Genomic DNA, 13940 nt, shown 5'->3' with positions numbered 1-13940 from the left:
CTCTGGTCTATAGTATATAGGATAAAAGTAGAATGTTTGGTCAACCCCCATATTTGGCATTTATTGCACTTTTTGAAAATGATGTAAAGAATACGCCGAAAGCATTATTTGCCATCTCTTTTTTTATCGTTTATAAAACTTCCTGAGTGTTCGATTTTTTCTGTTGTTCGATGTTGTTATACTGTCCTTTTTTTTTCCAGTTTTTATATTAACTGTTTTCCAAATAAATTTTTGCTTTTGATGATTATCTTTGTTGTGAAAAGCATTATGGAAACAGTGCTTTTTTGCTTCTTGAATTTTGTGAGTATACTTCTTTTTGTCTTCTTTATATTTTAATTGTACTTCAGGGTCTGTCTAATTTTTTGTCAACCAGAAAAGGTTTTTTAAATCATCTCCCATCTTCAAGATTTCTTTGGAGAAATTATACTCTGACTAATCATCATGATCAGTTATGATGGACTGATTGAAAGTCGGGGTATTATTTTGTATCCAAAGCTAAGTCAGTTCGGACCACCCAATTTTTTTAACTATCATAAAATCGAAAGATTTTTAACGATCAATACAAAAAGGACATGTAAGTGAAACTCAGGCAGCACTGCAATGGAAAATTGTAAGTTGCCTAGATTTGGCGCTACTCAGTCACTTGAAATAAAAATGTTCAGTTTCAGTTTCAGATTCAGATTTGACATTTTGACAAGAGCAAGCACGGGTTATTCTTGTCTTCCTATTTGTGAAGTTTGTGAAGGCTAAAATAAATGGAGACCATAGGATAAAATTTTAAATTAATCAATTGTTGAGACCGTGAAATTACTTCTTAATCAGTTAAAATGGCATCCAGAGTTATGAAAAAGAATACATTTAATTTGGGCCAAAGGATCTTTAGGGTAAAATAGTATATTATATAATCAAATCTCATATAAATAAAATTCCTTTTTAGGCCCAATCCACAATGTCAGCCTTTGAACTTCAACATAAAACACCCCTAATTAAGAAACAAGTAAGTGCACTATTAATTTTAAGTTTCTATTAAGGGAATACTTCTCATACTTTTCTAAAATACATACTAACCTCAATGTATATGTTATAGTCAAACCCGGAAGTTTAGGCAATCCTCAGGTCTGACTAAGGGTCTTAGTCAAACCCTGAAATAAATTCCATTTTCGGCCTTTGACTGAAGTGATTTTAGTCAAACTTAGGAGTGCCTAACTTTTCAGTCAAACGTTGAAGGAAAAATAATCTGTTTCGGGCTTTGACTAGGCGATCCTAGAAGTGACTGACAGACTCAGTCAAATGTCGATCTGTTGTACTGTACACTGCCAGATTCGATAAAGAAGGTTCTTCAGATATAGGAAGAGTTAGAAAACCCTATCAATTCATCTGGTGAGAAGTAATATGATACTGATGATACTACAGTAGACTCTCTCTATAACGAACACAGTTATTACGAGGTTTCACTTATAACGAGGTACACTAGATATCCCATGAAATTCCTATTGAACTATAGCACCTCTATAACGAGGCATATTTGGTTACAATGGGGAAAAATCAAATTGAAGGATATGTTTCTATGGTTATAAATAAATACCCCAACTGCCTGTTTACAGAAATCACAACATCTGTGTGGTTATCGAGGCCAGTGCCGTAATAAAATCCACTGCCTCTAGTAAACTTCTTCCTGTTCTGTTTATCTATCGACCAATATTGAATATTGTAGGAAATTGACAATTTATGATGGCGAAGCCGTATTGTTGAGGAAACAATATTTAGCATCTTCTATTGCTCCGAATGGCTTCACTATAGGAAGTTAATGTTTTAGAAAACTATACATTTATATGTATGCACAATATTATTGTTGTTTGATATAACGAGATCCGCTTATAACAAGGTAATTAGTCCGGCATTTCAGTTCTCGTTATAGAGGGAGTCTACTGTATTAAGTGGCAACTTTCTCATTAAGTGCTGGAATTTTAAATTTACTTAACTATTCATTTGGGTTGTGTATGTGAGCTGTGTATATATTAGGTCAGGGTCTAATATCTCATTTTATGAATTATTCTTAGAAAGCCTGGAGGAAGGTGATAAGTTTCTCTCAGAAAATATGTACATAATTGGTGATTTCAACGTTCATGAAATAAATGGAAGTACTTTTGATTTCTTAAATGCAACACTTAAAGGTAAAATTATTGAATCACTAATCAATAAATATGATTTATACTCAATTAATAATGTTAAAAATCATCTGAATTCTACATTAGATTTAGTTTTAACAAATTTAACTGAAACAAATGTTATTGAGTCAGATACATCACTTGTGAATATTGATCGTTATCATCCTCCTTTAGAAATTGACATTAGTTTCAAAACGCCAAATCAAACTATTGTAAATGACACAAACTTTGCACCACCACCAACATATAATTCCAAAAAAGGTAACTATATTCAACTGCATTATCTGATATACAACACTAATTGGCAAGAATGTATCAATTCAAATAACCCAGAAGTATGTGTCAATCAATTTTATAATACTCTTTATCATATACTAGATCAATGTATTCCACATAAGAAGGTAAGCCAATCAAGGAAATATTCTTTTTGGTATTTAAAAGAATTAATTAAAAAAATTAAATTAAAAAATAAATTTTTTAAGAAAACAAAAAAAGATAACACATATTTACAAAAGTTTTATGAAGTTAGGAATGATGTTAAAAAACTTATTAAAAAATGTTATAGAGAATATATTCAAAATATTGAAGGTAATATAAATAATAGTCCTAAAGAGTTTTGGCAATACCTAAAAGGGAAAAGATCAAATTCAACACTTGCATATAAATATAAACATGAAGATGAATGTTACGAATCTGAAAGTGATATAGCAAATGCGTTTGCACATTATTTTGAATCTATACATTCTAACACTAGTTTGATAATAACAGACTCCTACAAGGAATATGAACTTAAACAATTATGTGTTGATTGTATAACTCTAGAAGAAATCAATATTGCAATTAAGTCTTTAAAAAGTAATGCAGCTATAGGTGTGGATGGGATTCCTTCTTACCTGTTTAAGGCAGTTTCAGAAGTTCTGTTACATCCCCTACAAATGATATTTAAACAATGTTTAGAGACAAGCACGTTTCCGGATGCGCTTAAGGCAGGTAGAATAACTCCTATCCACAAATCTGGAAATACGAGTTTAATATCAAATCATCGTCATATAACAGTATTGCCTTCTCTTTCAAAAATCTTGGAAAAAATTATGTACAATAGACTGTATACTCATGTTTCAAAAACTTTAATGGAAGAACAACATGGTTTCATAAACAAAAAATCAACTCAAACAAATCTGTGCATTTTCAGTCACTATATTGCTTCGTCCATAAATAATTCTCAAGTTGATGATATCTTTACTGATTTAGCAAAAGCCTTTGATAGAGAAAGAAAAAAGAGAAAAAAAGATCACCATACTGAAAAATCCCCTGGACCATCGTTACTAAGAGAGGAAGAAAATTGTTCAATAATTGAGATTACTTCTTCATTGTGGTACATATTGAGTACGCCTACATCAAACTTCGTGTTCAGGCTAATCTTATGAAACAATTAACTGAATAAAAATTTTTGGGCCAATTACGGTCGGAAAAACTGTAACCATACCTATTCTCAGCTTTGATAGAACTAAAGGAGATGCTTGAAAGGTTTTGGGTATCATACAAGTATCATAAAACTGTAGGAATGAAACACGGAACAATAAACACACTTTTTTCGAGGTACCAAATACAGGAATGCAAAAAGAATTTTCTTAATTAGGAAGATTTCAGCTGTCTCTAAGAAAAATCTGTGCAAAAGATTCTAAAGGGGGACAAGTCTTTATAAAATGCTACTGCAATAAAAAATACTATTCAAAATTATCTAATTATAAAAGGTCTAATGTATTGTGCAATTGTAAATGTTATAATGTTTCACCATGTGAGAATAAAGACTAATTTTTTATTTTAATTTTGACAATATAAAAACAATAAGCATTAAAATTAAAAAATGACGTTTTATTAAACCCAATCTAAAAAATTATGATATTTTAATGCCTGATCGGGGTTTGACTGATCAAAGCCCGATTTCATAAAATTAAGTTTCGACGTTTGCCTGAACAAATTAGTCTTTCCTAGGTTTGACTTGTCAAAGGCTGAAAATGGAATTTATTTCGGGGTTTGACTAAGAATGTTAGTCAGACCTGAGGATTGACTAGTCAAACCTAGGAATGCCTGAACTTCGGGGTTTGACTATAACAAGTACAAATTGTTATGATCTGCTTTCTCTTACTTTTATAATAATTAGTATTTATTTAATTAATTAGTCAATTGTCGCAAATCATACATAAATATTAAGAAAAATCTCAGGGTGCCTTTTTATCATACAAAAAAAAAATAACTAAATTATCTTAAGTTATACTTATCCTTTCTCGTGGCTTCAGTATCTCTTAGTTGATCCTTATCGGGATAAAATAGGAAAAGGAAATAAATAGAAATACCATAAATAAGCACATACAAATATCTTTTATTATCAAAAGCAATACTCTGAAAATCTATCAATTAAATCCTGTGGGCATAACTGTCCCAATGAAACTCTTACCACATATATTAATTTTAATTTAACCAATATTTATCGGTTTGTTCTTGATAACATTAATAAAACAAACTACACAAACAAATTTAGGTATTCGCAAAACTACTTATACTTCCTATTAAATTTTTGAAATATTGGAATCTTAGCTCATATGCTTTTACTCAAAAAAAAATTAACTTCTGAACATAAAGAAAATTTATCACATAAATTATTGACTGACCTTTTGATTCACACACAATGATGTATCCTCTTGACCCAAACAGCTCTTCCTTGTTGATTATGTTAGGCTACCCATCAAAGCCCTCTCCGTTCTCAGCATCAATCCAGCAGCATACCAGCAACTAATTCTCCAAAACACGAGCAGGCCTCTTTTGACCAGTACTCGTTAAAAAAAACTCAAAAATTCTCTCCTCTCTTTCTCACAATAATATTCTCTCCCTTGGGCTTTACAGAATCAAAGAGGTATTTCTTCTCAATTTGATCTGTCTCTCGTTCCACTTTTCAGCTACACTCTTCACTATCTAACAACCACTGGTACTTGCTTCTGAACCATTCACGAAAACTTTGACTGCTCTTCTGCGATGCCGGTCACATAATCTCCTTTTCCAAAATATCTGAACATTCACCCTTCTCTCGTCCCCATTCCACTTTTTTCATTCGAAAAACCCATGCATCTTTTCAAACAAATACTTCTACTCATCATAATTACTTTTCGGGAATTCTACAAATTTACTTGGGGCTTGAACAAAGTGACTTAAAATTCCAACTTTATCTACCTTATTTTTCTAAATATAATAATTACCTGTGGCTTTTGGCCTCGCACGTAACAAAGCAAACGTTTTAAAATTATCATCCCAAAACAAATTGTCTATTCATGTCACTTTATTTACTAATGTCTTTAATTCTTCCGGGAAAAACTCATTAAGGATAAACCCACTGCTTAAAAACTAACTTATAATAAATAGTTACAAATCAATATACAGGATGTATCAAATTTATGTGCCCGCGTTATATTAAAAAAATAAAAATTTTATTCTATCTTTGATTGACAAAATGATACACAATAATATATTAAGGAGTCTTTCAGTCTTTGTAAATTTAACATTGTTTTGAAAATTGTGTGCAGAATTTTTGGTTTAGATTCTAACTTTGTCTACATATTGCTTTAGAAATTTTAGTTGAGTTTTCTGCAGTTCTGTCATGTGTTAAAATTGAGGCCATGAGAGCCAGAGTGGTCTAACTGATAAGAAAAGTACTTTATATAATCAAAGAAAATGATCAGAAGCTAACAATGTCCAATTGTTTTAGTAATTGTATGTTGACCAAGAATAATTCTTGGTCAACATACAATTACTAAAACAATTGAAAATTGTTAGCTTCTAATCATTTTCTTTGATTGTGTAAAGTATTAAAGAATCATTCTTGGTCAACATACAATTACTAAAACAATTGGACATTATTAGCTTCTGATCATTTTCTTTGATTATGTAAAGTAATGTTATTATCAGTTTGGCCACTCTGGCTCTCATGGCCTCAATTTATATTTGGAATATGGTTACAGTAAAACCTCCGTTATCGGAAATAATTGGGGGGAGGCCGTTTTGGATAACAAGAATTCCGTTTAAAAATAACATTTTTTTGTATTCTTCTTCTATCAAATTACATAGTATTCTTGGTCAAAGTTGGTATTAAAAAATTCTATCAGGTGATTTCGTAATGTGTTGTATATTTTGGACCATGATAGTCGTGACGTCAAATCAATGTTGGCAAAGTTTTGTTTTCGTTTTTATAATTGGAATGTGGTGCTTGTACGTTATTTAATTTTTACAAAATGGTAATATGTTGGGTACCCGATTGTCACTGCTCATGCCTCATAGAGGAGAACTTGCTAGTCTTTTAAGTTTCCGAAAGAGACTGATGTTCAAAAACAATTATTATCATTTGATATTGTAAGTACTTAAATATTATATAAAATATTTTTAAAACAGTTTAAAATTTCATTCATTTTAATTAACTATTTTTTGTCATTATTCCAATTAATCAAACGCAGATGATTTTTAAAACAAAATAAAATTATAAATGATGACACAAACCACGTATATAATCAATTGACAGATCTTTGTTTTGTTTGGAAACCTTTTTGACGTCACACTGTCACGGTCCAATGGACCGTTCTTTAGTTGTATGAATGCAATGTTGACGATGTTGACAAATTAACATCGAATTGTTTCCGCTCTTCGATAAAAATTTACTTTTTATTGACGAAATTATTGAAACTGTCAGCCTTTTCGGTTAAACAATATTTCGGTTAAAAAGGTTTCGGTTAACGGAGGTTTTACTGTATTTCTTTTGTATTTGAACTCATTACTTTCAGAATTAGATAAATTGGTTTCTAAATTAATTAGCCTGACATTGCTTGTTAACATAATGCTCTTTTGGTAAAAAAAAAGATCTCTATGAAACAGATAAAATAAGTGGGAAATTAATAACTTAAAAATTATTTAAAATTAAAAATATCATGATTGTTTACATCACACTTGCTTGTTTGAATATCGTGTAGTGTTCTTTTGTTTTTCTTAATGTAGACAAACTAATGAATTGCCAATGTTACTTATTCTACTTCCTCTTTATAAGCAATTCTGCTTGTTCAATGGCGGATAGATTCTATGTCACTCCATCTTTTGCATGGAGGGCCGATACTTCTTCTACCTATTGGTGATTTATCTCGTTCTATTTTGACCATACGTGTCTCCCCCATTCTGGTTATGTCGGTGTTCCATTCTTTTTTTCTATTTAGTGTCCATTCGTTTATACACTGTACAAGGTTATTCACTATATTTTGACCCCCCCCCCGTAAACTGCTTTATTTACAGAATTATAAAAAATGTAAAATACAAAAGTTATTTGATTTTTAAATTATGATTTTTTGACATATATAATATATCGTACTAGTGACGTCATCCATTTGGGCGTGATGACGTAATCAACTATTTTTTTTAAATACGAATAGGGTCGAGATCTAACTCATTTGAAAGGTTATTCAATTCTCTATTCAGTAATATAAACATTAACATGATTAATTATACAGTGTGCCCAGAAAAAATTTTTTTGAATTAAATTAATTGACTCAAAAAGAAGAATGTATGTAATTTTATTTAATTCAAAATACATTCTACTGCTGTCAGAAAACAGAAATAAATGTTTATTGAACAAATAAACATTACTTTTCACTTAAATTCAATGTTCAAGCTGCCACCCATCTGCCTCTTGGCAGTTTGAACATTGAATTTAAGCAAAAATCAATGTTTATTTGTGCAATAAACTTTTATTTCTGCTTTCTAACGGCAGTAAAATGTATTTTAAATTAAATAAATTACATACATTACATACCTACATTCTTCTTTTTGTGTCAATTAATTTATTTAAAAAAAAATTTTGGACACCTTGTATAATTAATCATGTTATTCTTTACATTACTGAATAGGGAATTAAATAACCTTTCGAATGAGCTAGCACTCGACCCCTATTCCCATTTAAAAAAATAGTCGATTACGTCATCACGCCCAAATGGATGACGTCACTAGTACAATATATATGTCAAAAAATCATAATTTAAAAATCGAATAACTTTAGTATTTTACATTTTTTTCTAATTCTGTAAATAAAGCAGTTTACGGGGGGGTCAAAATATAGTGAATAACCCTGTACATTACAGTAGAATCCCGCAAATCCGAACCCACGGAAAATTAAAAAAATTTAAAAATTCAAGACAAAAACTTAAAAACATGTTTGTTATACATAGCAAAACCAGAAAATTTAACAATGTAGGATTAATAAGGCGTATTCTTTAAGAAGTCGGTAACTTTCGTCTGACGCATGGAGGTGTAGCGAGTTAACGCAGCGATGTTAAACCATTTACGCATAAACATTACATCGACCGGTAACGCAGCAGAGTTCTGCTCCACGTAACGTAGAGCCACATCCAGAGCTTTAGTGGCAACTGCGCGTGACACTCGATCTGACAGAAAAACTTCTTTCTCGCTTTCTTCGTCTTCATTAGGGGTGCCCATTGTCATCAGCTTCAATACATTTTGTAATTGCACTTTCTTCTTTGTTTTCACATCTTGGAAGTTTTGTTACGACTTCTAGATCATCTTGTAATGGAGCTTCTTCAAATTGCAAATCTGGCCACAACTTCTTCCATGATTTTGTAATTAAAATCTAAGGGCTGTTGTCCCATGCTTCAGCCACCCAATAAATGAGATCTTTTACGGTGATTTTTTTCAGGTTGTCAGTAGAGGACGGCTTTCCTCGCTTTCTAATACAGTCCGTACCAAATTTTTTCTATAGTACAGTTTTATAAACTGCAGAATACCCTGGTCCATGGGTTGCAATAAGGTGGTCATATTTGGTGGTAGGAAAACAGCTTCTTCACTTCCTTATTGAATATCGAAACGGATGGAACAAATTGTTTTTCAAATCATTCCTCAAACAGTGCACTATTCATCCATGCTTTCCAGGCTAACTTTCGGATAATCCGAACTTTTCGGAATCCAAACCGGCGGCCCCCCCAATTAGTTCGGATTTGCGGGGTTCTACTGTACATACAAAATGCTACTTATAAAAAGGAGAAATGCTTGCTTTTTAATATCCTTTTAAATCATCTCAAATCATACACACATTAATCAGGTGATTGTAGACCACATATTGCCCATTCAAAACTGTAACAACTAAAAATATTAGTGTACCTGTATAAACAAAATATTTGCTTTGATTAGTTTTTAATATTATTTTTAATTTTAGGTAGTATACATTTAATTTTTGTCTCAATATTTTACCTTTACAACTGAACTAGGATAGGAAAAAAATTGCTCAAAGAAAATAACAACTAAAAATAACATTTTGATTCAAAATAATACAGTTTTTCCGATTCAATTTTTGAATACAATTTTCCTGTGAAAAATTTGATTTACCACACTTTTCCTGAAAGAAATGTTAAAAGACATTGGTGTTATAAGGTTGTTTTCTGAATTAATACTTTTTTTAATACATTTTTCAACAGAAACTAGCGCACCTTCTTGTCATATGTTTGAATGATACTAATTGTATGGGACCATGAATTTTGATTTAAGATTTTTTTTAATTATGACATTGTTTCACTCCATCTACTAAATTATTTTTAATGTTGCGATATTACAGTTTTTTGAAAAAAAAGATGATGAGTAATGCGATTTGTTGGTGAGATAAACACAAAAATGAAATTTGAGTTATTACACTTTTGAATGTGGTGTGCAATATGTGGGTAAACATTATGCCATTTCATATAATTTTGATTTTCTTTTGTATTTTATCAAACAGTATCACAACTCAAAAAAAAATAAAAACAGTTTTATTGCACCAACAGTTTAGTAAAACTACAAAATTTTATCTCAAAAAGTGTTACGTCTATAGTTCAAGTATTTGACGTTAGATGACACTAGCATCATTATATGGTTAACCAAAATCAACGATGCACCGAACATAAACGGTGTCACATATCGACTTGCGCAAGGCATTTGTCCATCTAAGATCTGTATAAAGCGTCGTTTGACAACTTAAGACAGTATATGTGATTGCTTTATTTAAAACAATCTGCTAATGTGCTCAAGAAAAGTGACACATTTATCTTTCTTTTTGCGGTATTTTTTGTTTAATGTTGTCACTTATATTTTTAAAGTTAGATCATTAAAAAGTATAACTCTGTTAACCCGATAATAATAATTATACAGTGGACTCTCTCTATAACGAACACGCATATTACGAGGTTTTGCTTATAACGAGGTAAATTAGGTGTCCCATAAAATTCCTATTGAACTATAACGAGGAATATTTGGTTATAACGAGAAAAAATGAAACCGGAAAATATGGTTTTTACCTGTTTTTAGGGCAGAAGTGGCTATAAATAAACACCCCAACTGCCTGTAAACACCCCTTCAAATAGAAATTCCCAACATCTGTGTTATTATCGAGGCAAGTCCTGTGTATCAACGGATATTGAATATTGGGGAAAATTTACGATGGCGAGGTCTCATTGTTCACCATCGACACCTAATAAACTACGTAAGAGGCTTCAAAACATTTCAATATTATTGTTGTCTGATATAACGAGATCCGCTTATAACGAGGTAATTAGGCCTCCATTTCAGTTCTCGTTATAGAGGGAGTCTACTGTATTATATTCTGTACTGCAAGGTCCACTTTTAATAAATATTTTTTTGTAAATTTTTCGTTATTTTATCTGTATAGTGTCACATCATCATCATCAGCCCATAGTCGTCCACTACTGAATATAGGCCTCCTCGAAAAACTTCCATTCTGATCTATCCTGCGCTGCTGCAATCCAGTTGGTACAAATCCTCTTTATGTCGTCAGTCCATCTTGTGGGTGGTCTTCCCGGGTTTCGTCTATACGCTCTCGGTCTCCACTCCAAGATTTTTTTGGTTCACCTATCATCTCTCATTCTAGCTACGTGTCCTGCCCACTTCCATTTAATTTTGACTATGTGTTTTATTATGTCTTCTACACCACTTCTTCTACGAATTTCTTCGTTTCTTACCCTATCTCTTTAATTAACAATGATCTTTCCATTCTACGTTGCATCACTTGTAGTTTTCGTGCAGATGTCCTTGTTAAGGTAAGTGTCTGCGCCATATGTAAGAACAGGCAGGACACATTGATTAAAGGCTCTTCTTTTTAAGCTGATAGGTATATCACCTTTAAAAATATCACGTAGTCTTCCATATGCTGCCCATCCCAGAGTTATTCTTCTTAGCAGCTCAGCAGTTTGATTGTCTCTGCTAATTTTTACCGTATGTCCAAGGTATATGTAGCTGTCAACAACTTCAATTTCGACGTCTTCTACCTTTAAAGGATGGCTCGGAACTAAATTCGTCATCATTTTGGTCTTTTGGTAATTAATATTTAGACCTACTTTACGTGCTGCATCGCGGAGTTCATTCAACATATCATTGGCAGTTTTTAGGTCATCTGATATCAGAACAATATCATCTGCGAATCGTAGATGACTAAGCATCTCATCATCGATATTTATTCCTTTATTTTCCCATTCCAGTGATTTCAAAACATGTGCAAGTACAGTAATGAACAACTTAGGCGACATAGTATCTCACTGTCGAATACCTCTTCTGATAAATATCTTATTGGTAGGACCGTGCAGATTTATAGTTGTTGTAGCATTTCTGTATATATTTTCTATAATATTGGTGTACCTATGATCAATTCGACACTTTTCCAATGCCTTAAGTAGTGCGGGTAGTTCGATAATATCAAACGCTTTATGGAAGTCTATAAACGTTAGAACTAGAGGTCTATTGTATTCAATTGATTTTTCAATCAAGACTTTGATGCACTGTAGGTGGTCATTTGTACCGTAGTTGGGGCGAAAACCAGCCTGTTCTTTTGGTTGGTACAGCCCAAATCTTGCTTCCAATCGATTGGTTATTATTCTGGTGTATAGTTTGTATAAATGGTTGAGTAGAGAAATTGGCCTGTAATTCTCTAGGTTCATGTTGTCACCCTTTTTATGCAGAAGAATTGTAATTGAGTTATTCCAAGCTATAGGAATTTTTTTACTATACAAGCAGAGATTGAAGGGGTCTTGTATTTTTTTCAGAAGAGAAGTTCCGCCAAGTTTTATAGCTTCTGTAACTATCCCATCATCTCCCGGAGCCTTGTTGTTTTTCATTTTTTGGAGTGCATATTGTATCTCATCTTGAGTAATTTCTGGAATATCCTCAGATTCCTGGTTTTGTATCTTGTGTCTATTTTCTGGATTTATGACATTGTTAACTTGGTTTGTGTATAATATAGTGTAGAACTCTTCGACTATTCCTAGTATTTTCTGTCTGTCTGTTGTTATCTCACCCTTTTTATCCCTAAGATGGAAAATTCCTTTTCTACTTGTCGCCATTTTTCGTCTCATTACCTTCATGCTCCGGTTTTGCTCTATAGTCTGTACTATTTTTTCATGTTTAAATTTCCTCTTCTTACAGCTTTCGATATGTCTTTATTGAGTGCCCTAATGTTTTGTGGATCAATGTCCCTTTCACTTTTTAACTGTCTTCTTTCTGTTATTTTGAGTTGTGTTTCTAAAGTGTCACAACTCAAAAAAAATATATATTTTTTAAATATTTTTAGCAGAATGCTTACACTATTTTGTAGAGCTTCAAAAACCTTTGTCACTGACTAAAATAGTTAATATACTAATTTTATCAGTTTTTGAATTAAACCCGAAAAAGTTCCAGCACAAATTTTAAACGTCGTTTTCTCGATACTTTTCTTCTTTGACTTATGACACTGTTTGAGCGTAGGTGCGATATATTCATTATTAAACTTCGTCTAGATTCTAGGGTATTTGTATTGTTTGGAGAGCATATGATAACATTTATTATTTTAAAAATGTGAATAGTAAATATTCACAATTCTAAATAAACATTGTTGTTCAGTTTACGCTTGTTCCATTACAACTCTACAATACATACTGTATAATGTTGTATCAGATATTTATAATGTTTACTAAATAAATATTGAAATAATTTAGACCTCAATACCCATTGCTTTATATGGAGGTAGACATGCAGTTTCAATGTTACCTGGAGGTGGCATTGGTCCAGAATTAATGGCATATGTAAGGGAGGTATTTAAGTATGCTGCAGCACCAGTAGATTTTGAAGTCATTGACATAGATCCAAAATCAGAATCTAATGCAGAGTTGGAATATGCACTTACATCTATAAAACGGAATGGTGTGGCCATTAAAGGTAACATACATACATACCTACATAATTGAGGGGATCAGGTGCTAAGGGGTAGAAGTGATAAAATGGTTCAATTGAGAAAAACGAAGTTAAATTTACATAGTAAATTCTACAGCAAATTAATCACTTATGAACTTAGTTTGAATTAATTGTATACCTTTTATTTATCTAATTGTAAAAGCTTTTGTAAAGTTAGTATTTATTTTCATTCAAAATATTTGAAATTTGGAAAAAAAACGTTCGCACCTGTACCCCTCTGCTTCAAATTTTGCACTTGTTTCTCTTTGCCACTTAAGTACCTTACGAATTTCTTAAATTCTTAAACTAAAATAAAAGAAAAATTACGTAAAAATTAAACATTTTTATTTATGAAAACTTACTTGGTACATTTTTTGTTATTATTTCACTTATTTTGAATACTTTTTGCAAACAAATCTTGATTTGCAAAGATACTAAACAAATCACCAAAAATAATATCCAACACCTTACAGGCAAAGGGATACA

At 31.7% G+C, this 13940-nt stretch overlaps 1 protein-coding gene across 2 annotated transcripts in view; it reads left to right on the top strand.

Annotated features, from left to right (window-relative positions):
* Positions 1–662: 662 nt before the first annotated feature.
* The window catches only part of LOC114333246 (isocitrate dehydrogenase [NAD] subunit gamma, mitochondrial), a 49007-nt gene continuing 35729 nt past the window's right edge, over positions 663–13940 (top strand). For both annotated transcript variants that reach the window (XM_028283108.1, XM_028283107.1), the window contains exons 1-3: positions 663–884; positions 938–997; positions 13220–13439. In XM_028283108.1, coding sequence (XP_028138909.1) covers positions 828–884; positions 938–997; positions 13220–13439 — 337 coding nt within the window. In that variant the 5' untranslated portion in view covers positions 663–827. The remainder of the gene's footprint in view (positions 885–937; positions 998–13219; positions 13440–13940) is intronic.

The sequence above is a fragment of the Diabrotica virgifera genome, chromosome 10 (genome assembly GCF_917563875.1).
Source record: "Diabrotica virgifera virgifera chromosome 10, PGI_DIABVI_V3a".
Lineage (NCBI taxonomy): Eukaryota > Metazoa > Arthropoda > Insecta > Coleoptera > Chrysomelidae > Diabrotica > Diabrotica virgifera.
The sequence above is the reverse complement of the archived record's forward strand: the minus strand, read 5'-3'. Positions and strand labels throughout refer to the sequence as shown.